The sequence below is a fragment of the Aegilops tauschii genome, chromosome 1 (genome assembly GCF_002575655.3).
Source record: "Aegilops tauschii subsp. strangulata cultivar AL8/78 chromosome 1, Aet v6.0, whole genome shotgun sequence".
In the NCBI taxonomy this organism is placed as follows: Eukaryota; Viridiplantae; Streptophyta; class Magnoliopsida; order Poales; family Poaceae; genus Aegilops; species Aegilops tauschii.
In genome coordinates this window covers 126,854,694-126,869,331 of record NC_053035.3, presented here as the reverse complement: position 1 = coordinate 126,869,331, position 14,638 = coordinate 126,854,694, and the positions used below count along the sequence as shown (strand labels likewise).

At 43.9% G+C, this 14,638-nt stretch overlaps 1 protein-coding gene across 2 annotated transcripts; it reads right to left on the bottom strand.

The window, feature by feature from the left end:
* Window positions 1–7,069: 7,069 nt before the first annotated feature.
* LOC109782908 (heat shock 70 kDa protein 15) lies at window positions 7,070–12,511 on the bottom strand. 2 transcript variants are annotated; one of them, XM_073509713.1, is made up of 12 exons: window positions 12,314–12,511; window positions 10,741–11,952; window positions 9,952–10,161; window positions 9,602–9,697; window positions 9,317–9,511; window positions 8,740–8,934; window positions 8,512–8,658; window positions 8,194–8,343; window positions 7,902–8,032; window positions 7,676–7,821; window positions 7,343–7,398; window positions 7,070–7,241 (listed from the first exon to the last, which is right to left on the bottom strand). In XM_073509713.1, the coding sequence occupies exons 2-12, from the start codon at window positions 11,908–11,910 to the stop codon at window positions 7,083–7,085; spliced, it is 2,655 nt and encodes an 884-aa protein (XP_073365814.1). In that variant the 5' UTR covers window positions 11,911–11,952; window positions 12,314–12,511; the 3' UTR covers window positions 7,070–7,082. The 2 variants fall into 2 exon arrangements, with proteins under 2 accessions (XP_073365814.1, XP_020197131.1); XM_020341542.4 differs by lacking the exon at window positions 7,070–7,241 and having other exon boundaries at window positions 7,281–7,821.
* Between the last annotated feature and the right edge of the window lie 2,127 nt (window positions 12,512–14,638).

Below are 14,638 nucleotides of genomic sequence, written 5' to 3'. Positions count from 1 at the left end.
ATTATTCTTTCCAATTGCTTTATAATTCCAGCGGGCAGACTGAGGCTACATAGGAAATATATAGGCATAGATGCTAAGACTGATTGTAGTAACTGCAATCTAGCACCTTGAGATAACATGGCAGAGCTAGCAGATAGTCTCCTTTCAACTCTATCAACCACAGGAACTAGGTCTTGGATTATGGGTTTGGTGGTGCCCACAGGAAGACCCAGATATGTGAAGGGCAGTGTCCCAACCTGACAACCAAAAACTGCTGCTAGCCTGATGGTTTCTTCAGGGGTAACATTGATGGGGGAAATGCATGATTTGTGAAAATTCACCTTTAAACTAGTGGACTTAGAGAAAGCAACCAACATTTCTTTGAGAGCTATGAACTGTGTTTCATCAGCTTGAACTATGAGCAGAGTATCATCAGCATATTGGACAATTGGAAAGTTAGGATCATTTGATGGGGTTGGGAGTGAAAGAAGGCCTTGCTGGAGCATTTTGTTGACCACAGTTTGTAGTAAGTCAACAACCATGACAAAAAGAAGAGGTGAACATGGGCCCCCCTGCCTGACACCACTTTTACATATGAACTATTTACCTGGTACTCCATTGAGTAAAATGGAAGATGATCCAGAAGAGAGAAGCTCCTTGATCCAACCAATCCATTTGGCATTAAAACCCTTATATTTCAGCATCAGCAAAATCAGGTCATGTTCAACAGTGTCAAATGCTTTAACAAAATCAAGCTTTAGAATGAGTATTGGTCTCTTAGATTGGTGATGCTGATGAATGTATTCTAAGCTCCAAGCGATGCAATCTTGAATTGATCTAGACTTAAGGAACCCATATTGGTTTTTATGTATGCATGTGAGAATAACTTTCTGTAGCCTGTTTGCTAAGAGTTTGCTGAGGAATTTGAGACAGGTGTTTGTGAGAGAGATTGGCCTATAATCATTTGGTCCTTCAAGTGAAAGAACCTTTCGTATGAGAGTGACAAGTGACCCATTTATGCTTTGTAGGGTTATTCTTCCATCAAAGGAAGCAGTGAATAATCTAAAAAATCATCCTTAATAATATGCCAACATCTTTTCCCAAACAGTCCAGTGAAACCATCTGGTCCTGGTGCCCTGTCCTGGGGTAAATGTTTTAGAACCTCATTTATTTCATCCTGTGAGAAAGGTGCAGACATGGCCTCAAGCCAGGCACAGGCTGGATGTTATCCTCCAAGTCAAACTGCATATCAATTCCATGAGCTATGCCCATTCTATCCTTATAAGAAGACCAAAGCAAACCAGTCATTTCATTGTGAGAGGACACAAGTATGCCATCCTCATTTACTAGGCTGGAAATTGTGTTTCTTCTGAATCTTTCTGTTGCCATTGCTTGAAAGAATTTAGAGTTTTCCTCACCCACTTTAATCCAACGAATGGTACATTTCTGCTTCCAATAAATAAATTGCAGATGCAGCAGTTCCTCCAAATGTAGCTTCACAATCTTTCTGAAGTTAAACTCTGGCCTAGTTAAAGGTCTTTGCTCCTCCAGATTATCAAAAGCCAAAATAACAACATTACAAGCCTGCATCAGAAGCTTTTACCTTGAGAGGCCAGTGTGCCATTTCCTAAGATCATACCTTAAGCTCTTGAACTTTTTAGTTGAGTTTGACTTATTGGTAGGAGCAGACCATGAATGTTGAACACAGTCAAAAAATCCAGGCATGTCCACCCAGTAGTTCTCAAAATGAAAGACCTTAGCTTTGGGTATGGATGCTAAGATGGAGACCACACAGGGTACATGATCAGAACCAGTTTTAGCTAGGGGATACACCATGGTATTTGGGAATTCTTTGGTCCATGTTGATGTGGTGAAGAACCAATCTAGTTGTTCCAACAGAGGTGATTCTTGCATGTTAGACCATGTGTATGACCTGCCCTTCAAAGGCAATTCAAGAAGACCCAGGTGTCCAATGATTTCATTGAAAATAAACATATCATTAGCATCACCCCCGACATATTCCTATTTTCCATAGATCTGATGAAGCTAAAGTCACCTACAAATAACAAAAGATCATCTTGTGGTATTTGGATATGGTATAGCCAATGCACAAAATTATCTCTTAACTGTCCCTGACAAGGCCCATAAACATTCACCAAAGTCCAGGTTTGGTTGTTGTGTGTTGAAACAAACTTTATAATACTGCCAAAGCTCTGAACTTCAATAAGTGTCCCAGTTAAGGCTGATGAGCGCCACAAAACTAGAATACCCCCGGAAGCACCCACAGAAGCTGATAGGCAAAATTGTCAAATCTTTTGGGGCAAAACTTTCTAGTGGCCCTTTGATCAAAGAGTTCACATTTTGTTTCCTACAAACAAACCACAGAGCATTGACTCTCTTCTATTTTGGCTCTAACAGCCCTCTGTCTAATTTCAGAATTCAAACCTCTGACATTCCAGTAGAGCACTTTCCAGTTTTTGTTATCAGTTGCACTCATTATGAAATTTGATAAAATAAAGAGCCATTTACAGCATCACATAATAATAATGCCAAATAACATAAGCATAAGTCTAAAACTAGTAGATTAGGACATCAGCAAAGTCCTCAACCCACACACACAAGTCCGACCAAAGACAAAAGGAAACCAAAAGAGACATGGCAGGACAAGGGGCCTGCCTCCCTGAAATATAAAAAAATACATCACTTATCATTGGCCAGAGATTTATCTTGTGACTGCTTGGGCTCAGCCATAAGTTGTTCCACTCTTAGCTTCTCATGTGAGATGCCCAAAGAAGCACCAAGAGTTTGCATGACATTGATAGGGGTCCCACCTGTCATAGACAGATTCATTTAACCGGTGCTTAAATTAACTAATTAAGTTAATTAGTTAGCTAGGCCCACGTGTTAGTGTCATATTAGTCAAACTAATTTATTTATTTAATAATTTTAGTTAAGTAGGCAGTGGGGCCCACATGTCAGTGGCTGGGCTGCCCAGTCGGCATAGTTGACTGGGGTCAACCCAGTCAACTGGGGCCGGGGGCCCACTGGCAGTGACCCAGGGGTGGGCCCTAGGCCAGCCACGTCGCCGACGGCGCTGGAGAGAATTCCGCTACGGTGCCTCTTTTGCGGCACGGTGACTTGCGTTCGAAAGCTTGTGGGGTCGCGCATCTAACGATGGGGGTCACAGTGGCTGGGGTGGCCGGCAAGGGCGCCGGCTTCGAGCCGTGGCGGCGGCGAGGTTCGGGTGCGCTTGGCCATCGGCGATGCAGGGCACGGGGAGAAGGGCTAGGGGCGCGTTGGGACGCGCGGGAGGTGCTACGCCCATTGGTGGCCTCAGCTGAAGCTGGTACGGCCGGGAACAAAGCCGGCGACGAGCGAAGGCGGGGGCGAGCTGCGGCTATGGCGGCTAGGCGAACTACAGGCGAGGCAGCAGGGAAAAATGAGGGGGGAACGGAGCGGTGCTCACCGGAGGAGCACAACGTGTGGCTCGTCGACGGGTTAGGGGCAGCAGACGGAGCAAATCGACGCGGAGTAGCTTTGGCGGCCGGCGATGGAGACGAAGAGGATGGCGACGTTGTGGGGCGCTCCGGCTTGCGCTCGTTGGGCGAGGAGGCGTAGCGGACGGTAACGTGTCCTCCTAACATGGTGGTGCGGCGCGGGGGTGCCGGTGGGTACGCGGGCAGTGGTGGCACGGCCATGGCGCCGGACGAGCTCGAGGCCGAGCGATGGAGGCTAGGGGAGAGGTGGGAAGTGGATAGGGTTGCTAGGGGGTCGAGGGCGAGGCCCTTATCCATCTAGGGGCTCCTGTAGCGGCGCAGACGGCGAGCTGGGGCGACGGGAATGGCGTCCGGCGCGGTCGGGTCCGACAGGTGGAAGAGAGAGGAAGGAGAAGACAGGGAGGGAGCAGATGGGCCGGCACTGTGCACTAGGCCCAATGCACAGTGCCCCCTTTTATTTTTCTTGTTTCTTTTTCCTTTTTCTTTTTCTGTTTTTTATTTAATCTGTTTTGCATTTATTTTAAATAGCAAATAGGTTTTGTAAAATATGGAACTTGGCCCATTATTTAAAGTGCAATTTTGGACACTGCCACAAAAGGTTAGGGATTTATTTAAAATACTCTGTATTTTCACAAGTTTAGAAAAATCATTTTAAATTACTGTTTGGCCATGTTTTAATTGTTTTAGGGCACTTAACCGCTTCATAAAATGTTGGTTTCTCCATGAAAATTACTCAGAGATAGATTTGAATTTGAATTGAGAGGTGGAATTTGAAATGAGATATGAACTCATAGTTGATCAAGCACTGTTAAGAAAAATGACTTAGCATAATCAAAGAGGGTTACAGTAGCTTAATACATGGGGGTGATACAGACATAAAGACAGTAAGCATCACAAGAATAATCATGGCAAACATGGATGAATGATCAAAGTAATACATGTAGGTTTTCACCTAGGTTTTGGTATTACAAAGATATGAATAGGGTATGATGATGATGGTTGATGTAGGAGCCCTTCTATCGATTCCCCCTCCGGACCCCTTCGGGAGGCTAGGATTCTTGGTTCTACTAGAGTTATTGGGCTCTTTGTATCTCCTGATTCATGATATGAAGCCATCATGGTGAAATACTTGACCAGAGGGAGGTGGCGCTACATAGTACGAGCCTTGTACAAGCGGGCGCGCTAGTACAAGGCGATGTTTCTCTCCTAGAGACTATTACGACTAGAATTTGCTCTGTTTGATAGCTTATTTTTATGGCAAGCTTCCACCACACGAATAAATGTGATTTTCACCCACATACTCGCGTTCTCCTCTTTAATGCTCCAGATCCCCTCCTTTGTTAAGATCCTAATAAATCAATAAAAAGGGTGCGCGAACACAGTAAAATCCGACAATCCTACAACTACTACATGAGTATTAAAGGTAAAAAGTAAAGCAAATTTAGACTCATCGGTAGGATGCCATCAATGGACACTTGGGTGGCAGAGTTGTCGAAACGCGTACTGCACAACCTCGAAGTTGGCGTGTGTCTATGTGTATCGCTGTTGTATCAGGTTTTCGGCTAGTTTTCCTTGTTAGCTGGCCAATTCTCTTCTTCTCAATGAAAAGGCTGAGATCATACCAATTGTTTTCTTAAAGGCCTTACGGGTTATTGACATTCTAAATCTCTACTTCTAAGTTAGAGCGGCTCTAGCAGATGCGCATATTGGTCTGATCGTCATAATATATAAAAAAAATTGAGAGGTTCATAATATATAAATAAGACCATCAGTATGTTGTCTGGGGCTCAAAATATGGGTCTAGCAAAGTCGTCATATTGCCCTTGGACTTCATAATTTTTGGAGCGCGCTAAACAAACGAACATAGCCTCCATATTAATTCAAAGGATGGGTGAACGCATGCCATATCAAACTGCCTGTGCAGGAGGGAAACTTCAATCGTTTGCTTCTCTTCTTCTCCTAAATGGTGGTCCCCACTAGGAAGCGCCCATTAGTGGTGGCCACTGCATCATGCCCATTTCCCTCCTCTGTGTTCCCTTTATCCAGCCCTTTTCACGCTAGAGTGCAACTATATGAACCGATACTCTCCACCTTGCCGCTACCACACTCAGCCAATATCCTCGTATTTGCCCACTATCTTCCTCTACGTCAACCTCGCTCAAGCCATCTTGCGTTCAGACCCTCCTCGTAGACCCTTTCTAGGTGATAGTAAATAAGAACTCGCTGAACGAAGTTCTGGGAAGAGGGCATGGCATTACTCTGAGGAGGGTCCAAGCCGACGCCCTAAGAGAGGTTGAATCACCCGGCAGGCCAGAGCGCCTCCACGCCACATGTTGGTACCTCGTCCAGGTGACGGAAGCCGCCATGATGATAGAAGTAGAAGCCGCAATCAAGGAGGGCTACAAGGATACGGTCGTCACCCGGCACTCGCATCAAAGAAGCCTAATGAAACCTCAACTGCGTAAAAGTGCAAATGGAAGCAGTCGAACCCGCCGCCTCATGTGAAGTCACTTCCAAACAGAGGAGAAAATCGGTTAAATAAAATCATGTTTTGATTGGTTCTTATGTCAATCTCAATTAGTCATTCTAGCTCAATTCCGATTTGTTGCTCTAGGTCAATTTTGATTTCATGTGATGTTCGAGGCAATATGCAATTTTTATGTGTGGAGAACAAATATAGACGCTGACAAGGTGGATCTGTAAAATACGGAGTGGGGAATAAACAGAAGTTGACAAGGTGGATCCGTAAGGCTGGTCATAGTAGGAGTAACCTACTCCCCCCCGTTTTTTAGAAAGTGTATTTTCAACTTTGTTGGATGGTCAAACTATCTCAAAATTTTACCGAGTTTATGCAAAAATATGTCAATACTTGTGAAACCAAATAGGTATATGACGAAAACATATTTGACCATGAATCTAATTCTACTAATTTGATGGCATAAATGTTGGTCTATTATTGTATAAATGCGGTCAAGTATAAAAAAAATTGACTTTTCAACTTAGTACATTTTTTTAAGGACGAAGGAGGTATGTAGTAACATAACACACCACAAAATAAATCTGCTTATGCGAGACGTAGTTAATGAGTAAAAATGTTTAAAGTAACATAATATGTTACCGTCACATAACACTTTTCAAGACAAAATAAATCTACAAGGTAATAAATACATTCACCTATAACACTATCTCTATGTTACTTCTCACTATGAACTTTATGTTACTTCCCACTACGAAGATAGCAATATAGACTTAATGTCATATGCATGACACTAGCCTAAGTTACTCTGATAGTAACATAGACTTAGTGTACTCCCTACTATGACTAGCCTAAAATCAGTGTCGTATGCATGCACTAGCCGAAGTTAGTCGGGAGCCTTTCTCGAGATTAAAGAGAAAAAGGTGGATCCGTAAAATATGGAGTTCGAATTGTCGCGACTTTGTATTTGTGCGTTCCAGTTTGTATTTGCTTATTGTGTTGAGCGCTTCAAAATGATTTTGAAGCTGCAAATGTTGCTCATCTGCTAGAGTTGCTCTTACACCGGCAGAGTCTTTTGAGCTTCATTATTTACCATTAACATCCTTAAGAGCCGAGATGCCAAAAATAGATTAAACATGCTTTGGAGGGTGTGTCCTGGTAGTGCAGACATGAGTACAGGAAAACGGAGGAGCATGTTTAACATGGCTCAAACCCTTGATGGCTATAGAAACTACAGCAAAGATATCGCCGACATCAGGCACCAAAATCTGAAGATGATAACCCTGCATCTGCATCACCCACCAACAAGAAAGCCAGAAAACCAAGTCTAGGGACAGACAGCTACATACACTACCGAACTCTCTCAAAGTTCCAACACATCATACATAACCTTGCTCGCAACCGTGCGCGCCACAAGACCCAAAAGCTTCCCGCGCTTCCCTGCATCTGCATCACCCACCAACAAGAAAGCCAGAAAACCAAGTCTAGGGACAGACAGCTACATACACTACCGAACTCTCTCAAAGTTCCAACACATCATACATAACCTTGCTCGCAACCGTGCGTGCCACAAGACCCAAAAGCTTCCCGCGCTACCAACACCGTGAAACGCAATCAATAGCAGAGATTAAAAAAAACTGCTTCGATCAACAATAAGCCTATGCCGAGGAAGGATCGGGTTCATCGGTGTCCATCTGCTCGGCTGCAGGCTGCTCCCACGCACCTCCCTCACTGGCCGGCTCACTAGCTTCAGTGGCACCATCTGGCTGCTGCTCTGGTGTTTGAGCCTCTGGTGGTGAAGTTTCAGCCGGGGGTGGGGTCTGTGGCTTCGGTGCTGGCTTTGGCTTTGTCATGATCGATTTGCAAAATCTGTAACAGTAGAAGGTTACAGATGGTTATTCCAGACACTAGACAGCATGACAGATAGTTGTTATGTTAGCAAAACTAACCTGTCAAGTGCTTCCGCCTTCTTCTTAATGTCAGAAACAAGGAGAGCAGGGTCAGCATGCTTTGGTAAAGCATCCTGCTGCTGTTTCTTCTCATGCAGCCAAGTCTCCGCTCCCGAGCACTCATTAACAACCTGTATGTAACAGATACAGGTTAGCAACTGAAAATTAACATTACCCCTACAACAGGAACAATAATTGTTTGCCAGTGATTTGATTTAATAACAACTATAACAGTGAATGGACTGTCCATGATAAGCATTTCTAATCCTCTGATACGTGAGAGTGTTAATACCTTTTGTTTCTCCGATATGTCGATATGCTCAAACTTTGGGTCACTAGACAATGCAGCCTCCCTGAAACTGCGGATGCAGTACGCTAGTTGCTCAATAGCAGGACCTCTTTCTTCCCACTCTCTGTAGCGCGCCTCGATAGGGCCACCAACCTGAAGGAAAATAATGGTCAGCCCTCCAGAATCTCAGAATACAGAAGAAAGCTCTATCCATGTAACATACTCCCTCCGTCCCAAAATAAGTGTCGCTCATTTAGTACAAAGTTGTACTAAATCAACGACACTTATTTTGGGACGGAGGGAGTAGTAAAGAAGGCATGCCTTTTTAAGTTCTTCCAGTTTTGCAACATAGACTCCCTTGGTCTCATCCTCGCCATCTTCGTACAGCCAATCCTCAACCTCCTGAAGCTTAGCCGTCAAAGTTTCTTTGTCCTCCGATGTAACATAATCAGAGTACTTCTCATAAAGCTGAAATACAAGAGATAACATCAGGTACTACACACCACTACAGATTAATAGAACCTCACCGAAACATGCAATCCAACATACCTTGTTACGCATGTCATAAACATAAGCCTCCACGGAATTCTTCTTCTCTTTGGTTTCTTCCATAACTCTGTCTTGAAGAGCCATTTCATACTCTTTCTCAACAGCTTTCTCCAACTCAGCAGACCCCATTGCACCATACACCAATTCCGCAACTGGGACATTAGTTTTCTTGACTTTCCTTTTTGATGGCTCGGTCTAAAATAAATAAAATAATTTTATAAATTACATGTCTCGCCCAAAAACCGAACAGTGCTTTCCCAAAAGTATGCATGAATGAAACTAGAGCACTAGCCTGTTCCTAGCAAGAACAAATCATGATTCCTTTGTTGTAAAAACCATATGGAACGTCTAAGATACCACTAGTTAACATTCTGAACCTTGGTGACTACCAAGTGAATGGCGAACCACTGGTCCACTGTCAGCTTCACAAAAAAGCTGCAGTGGTAAGTAATTCCCACTAACATGAGACAAATCCATACACCCTAGCGGTAAGCATATATTTAAACCAATAGAGCAATAGCTCTTCTCAACATGCTAAGAGCAAAAGACCATAATAATCCAAAACTTTGTCAATTACCTTGGCATCAGTATCCATAGGAGCAGATTTTTCCTCAGAATCTTGTGCCCCATCTCCAGTAGCACCCTCAGCAGTGTCTGTAGTACCTTTAGGTTCCTGCATATTGACATCAGCGGCATCTGTCTCCATTTTGTTAGCATCCTTTGGCACCTCACTTGTAGTTGAAACTGGAACTTCCACTTCCTCCTCCAGCATCTGTGTAGAAAAGAAAGCGTACTAGCAACATCAGAGAGAAGTTATATGTTTTTCCAGAGGAAGGTGATAGGACATGGTATTGCAAGTTACCGTCGCTGATTCAAGAGAGACTATTCCATGAATGTTGAGACGAACTTTCACTTTCAGTTTTGCCTTCTCACCTTTGCTGGATTGGAAAGGGCCAATCTGCATAGGGTTTGGCACAAAAATCAAATCAGCAACCATCAAAAACTGCTAAGTACTACTCCCTCCGCCCTGAATTACTTGTCGCGGAAATGGATAGAGATGGATGTATCTAGAACTAAAAATACGTCTAGATACATCCATTTCCGTGACAAGTAATTCGGGACGGATGGATGTATCCACGAATAGATTTTAAGGTGGTCTAGCAGTTGAATGTGTATTGGATGACTTCTGAAAAGGTTTACTATGTTACCTACCATGTAAGTGCTAATTTTTTGTGTTACTTGCAGATCTTCCGTTTCGACATTCAGAACATCCACTGCAAATGTATTGGACCTATAGAAGGTCAGAGCTTTGACACTCGGGATCGGGTTCCCCTTTGGAAATACCACTGTTTGTTGGGGCTCATTGTTCTGGGAATCTGGTTTCCATGATAAAGCGATTGAAAAAGGAAAACCTTCATTAACCTGCAAAATATCAAGCCAATATGATAGTTAGAGGTACATGGTGCATTAAAAATGAATTTCATGTTATAACACATCGCTTTTAGGAAGTCACGGGATATAACACCATGCTCACGTAGCTTGTATCTAGCACACCCATATGTGAAGCGAAATTTAACTAAAAACAACAGGACAGTGCCTTAACAGAACTCAAAGCCATCAAAGGAGAAATTATTCAAAACTTGCAACATTGATATATTCTGCTTAAACTGCAATATATCAACATAACTCAAAGCCTAGAAGATCCTACAAGTGAACATTATTCTGCTTAAACTGCAATATATCAACATAACAGCTCCTGCTACACAGGTGTCAAATGTAAGCAATAGGAGATGAAGATATCAAAGGTTGAAGACACCTACATACTAATAATAAATTGAAGAAAGCAGATGAAAGCTGTTCTAAATTTCTTAAGAACATCAACTTAAAGAGAACATTTAAAAACGAACTATCTGTAGGTTATAATAATGATGAAAATGCTAGAATGGGAATAAAAAAAGAAACAAATGACCAGAGGCCAAACATAAGAAGACAAGTTTGTACCTGGAACTCCCGCACTTTGAACGTGGGACTAAGTATAGCACACTGAAGAGCACATCCCCGGGCAACACATTCACTTGCATTCATAGTTCTCCGAGGTTCCTTTCCAAAGAATTCAGTGATAATCCTGATTATAGCAGGGACACGAGAACCTGATCCAACAACCTCAACAAAGTGCACACTTTCTGTTGTCAAGCCAGCTTCGGCCAAGGCCTTCTCCAATGGCCCTTTCACACGTTCTAGTACTGGGGCACTGATCTGTTCAAATTCATCCCTCTTGATGAAGCCTCGCACATCCTTCTCATCCATCAAGCACTCAATATTCATCGGTGCCTCCGGATTGGCGCTCAGCATCTTCTTGAGCTTCTCACAGGCCACACGCAACCTAATGCAGGCGCGGGCATTCTGGTAGACATCAATCTTATACTCCTCTTTAAATTTTGCCGCAAAGTGCTTAAACAGAGCTTCATCAAAGTCTCTTCCACCAAGAGACCGGTCATACGCGTGGGACAGCATCTTCAGCTGCCCCTTCTTGTACCCGACAATGCTTACCTGCATACTGGCATGCCCGACATCAACAAATGCGACGTTCAGCTGATCATTCTCAGGGAGATCAGTCTTATAGATGCCATATGCCAATGCAGTAGCAGTGGTCTCATGGAACAGACGCAACGGCCGGAGACCAGCGATAGTGGCAGCATCAAGAACAGACCTACGCTGCAGGTCAGTGAAATACACCGGGATACCAATGCAGCAATCAACAACAGCGGACTTCAGGTTATCCTCAGCAATGGCCTTCAGATTAGACAGCACCATGGCAAGCAGCTGTGTGGGGGTGAAAGCATGCTCCTCCCCCAGATAGCGGGCGTGGACGAGTGGGAACCCGTCAGGGCCCTCCGAGACACGGAAAGGGAACGACTGCAGATCGCGCTGCAGCTCAGGATCAGCGAACTTGCGGCCCAGCAGGCGCTTGATCTGTGAGATGGAGTTCTTTGGGTTCATGGTGGAGTTGGCAGCGCCTGCAGTGCCGATGAAGCGCTGCTTGTCACCAAAGCAGACGATGGCAGGAGTCTCCCGTTTGGATTCCTCATTGAGAACCACGTCGATGCCACGCTGCCGTGCCACCCCCACAATGCAGCTCTCGTTGCCCAAATCAAACCCAACCACGCTCATCTTCGACTTGCGCTTGTCACACGATCAGATCGCAACCTGCACCTGCACAGGGGGAGATCCGCCAGTCAAATACCTTGATAAATCTCGGCATATAAACCTCAAATCTAACGACTCCATGCGCCAAACCGCGAGAACACGTCAAATTTGATCCGGAACGACAAAAACCCCGATCTAAACCCTCAAAGGCATAACCCTACGCCCCTAAGACCGCAGCACAACATCACGAACTGATTGATCTGCCAATAAAGGTGAAGCGCACCTTTCACCTTCGAACAAAATTACGGAATGTTGAAAAGGAGACGTGTTACGGGAACGCGGGGATCGATATCGAAGACGACGAGGCGGCCTTGGTCGCGGCGAGAAATCACGGAAGGAAAGCGTCGGAGGTCGGATTGGATCGTACCAGCGGTGGGCGAAGTCGAGGGTGCTCCTTGAAATTTCGCTTCCGGCAGACGAGGCGAAAGACAGGGCAGCTCTTTTCCCTTGGCGAATACGAGGCGCCGAGGCGGTGGTATATGCGGCGCCGTAGTGGTGGTGCCGCTGTGGTCGCGGGTGTTCTTCTTCCTTTGAGAGTGCTCCTGAATGTTCTGGAAGGTGGAAACTGGAAACCCTTACAGTTGGACGATCATGGGCCGCTACTCTCGTGGGCCGCGTGCACGGGCACCGGACCGCGTAGTAGATGCGAGAAGCTTTGGAACCTCAGTGTATTTTACTCTTGCAAAAAAAAAAAACGAGATCACTATTTTTTTTTTTCAATTTCAGATTGCTTAAAAAAATATATCACTAATTAAATTAAGCTGCCTGAAAAAACTAATTAAATTAAGATGTTAAAAAATAATTACATTAAGGGGTACTACCTTCGTCTGGATTTATTAGTCCTCATTGTATTTTGTGTGAAAGTTTGACCACATAGTTGACTAGCAGAATGTTAATGCGTGTCATGAAAAATTATATTTTTGGATTCTTATTTCAAAGTAGTTCCCAACAATATTATTTTTACTATGTATAACTTATACTTTATTAGTTAAAATTATGGTCAAAATATGACCCAAAATACGAGGGACTAGTAAATCAGGACAGAGATAGTACCTTACAAATGTCATCCTCATCTTCTCTTGTGCTTACAATCGGCGCACAACGTCACAACCGGGGTGTTTTATTCTATTTAGACTCTTTTTTCAAATCGTTTTATCTTCTGAATTGGGCATCCAAATCATGAACCGTTTTTACCGTGGGATTTTTCTCAAGATCTTCAAATTTATATTCATGTTAATAGGTTTCAATAAACTTTTTTCACCAAAAACCAAACAAAAGGTCATTTAAAAAAATAAACTAAAAATACAAAACTGAAAGAAAGAAAAAAACCAGAAAAATAAGACCAAAAGTTGGGGAAAACAGAAATAGAGTTGTCCTCTTTCATTTTTTGGGAAGCAGAGGCTGTGATTTTCTATTTTCAGGAAGCACAACAACGCTTCTCGTGGAAGCACATGCTGTGCTTATCCCTTTTTGGGGAAGCACAATTGTGCTTTTTCGTTTCGGAAAGCACATTTGTGCTTCTCGCCGGAGCGCAGTTGTGCTTTCTTTATTTTTAGGAAGCACAAGCGGTGTGTCGTGGATATAATCCTGACAATATTACATGGGTGTGTATGTAGAGGCAATCATATCTATCAACCAATGTAGATGGGAGTACACACAAGTAGGTCCGGTCCCTCGTCGGTGGAGGTGCTCATATGTGGTGCTCTTGCTTTTGGCGTAGGTTACGCTCTGAGAGAGTTCAACCCTCAGCCTGGTGCCCTCCTCCCTGCTTATATAGAGTGCGTTAGGAGGGGTGTCGTAATGGGATGGTAATAAACGGTATTGATGGTCTCAAGCACGACCGATTGTTCGTGGCTATTACTAGTAGTGACTATTGTATTTAACTAGATAATGTCGTCGTTGGGTAACGACAACATTGATGGCAACATGGGGATCATGGTATCCTAGGGCGCAACCACCGTAGGGCAACCGAGTGCCCCAGTCCTGGTGATGACCGACTGTTGGTACTCGCCCATCGGGGGGTGTATGATCCGACCGCGGGCACTTAGACTGTTGGTGAGGAATCCCCTGGCCTTTGATGTCTTGGGGCATAACATTGACGGGCTTAGAGTATGACCCATTGCCCATGGTCTTTTGGACTGTATCTTTAATGGGCCTAGGGAAAATGACTAAGACGCCGTTCACAAGTCATCCTGAACGGGGGTGAATTATTGAAAATAATACATAGTGTTGTATGTGGTCTGATGATCATAATGCACTTTGGATATCTATACTTCGTAACATCCACTCGTGATTTGAGTAGATATGTCTTTGAAAAGTTAAATGAGTTTCAGAATAAAGTTGAAAATCACCATTACCAAAAGATTAAGTTTCTACAACCTAATCATGGAGGTGAATATCTTAGTCAAGAGTTTAGTTAACATTTGAGTGATCGTGGAATTGTTTCACAACTTACACATCCTGGAACTCCACAAAGAAACAGTGTTTAAGAGGCGTAACTGAACCTTGTTAGACATGGTGAGGTCTATGATGTCTCTTACCAATATGCCTTTATCTTTTGGGGATACGCACTAGAAGCAGCAACATTAAGGACAGTAAAATTGAACCCTTTCCGAGCCCTCTCGCGCACCCATAGATTTCGGCCGTCGGATCGGGCGTCTCGGTCGTCCCTGGCCGTCCAAGGCAATTTTTC

Coding starts and splice junctions, on each gene's coding strand:
- LOC109782908 (XM_073509713.1), bottom strand. CDS start 11,910: ATGAGCGTGGTTGGGTTTGATTTGGGCAACGAGAGCTGCATTGTGGGG. Junction 10,162..10,740: donor TCAAAGTGCGGGAGTTCCAG/GTACAAACTTGT, acceptor GATATTTTGCAG/GTTAATGAAGGTTTTCCTTT. Junction 8,659..8,739: donor TTTATGACATGCGTAACAAG/GTATGTTGGATT, acceptor CTTGTATTTCAG/CTTTATGAGAAGTACTCTGA.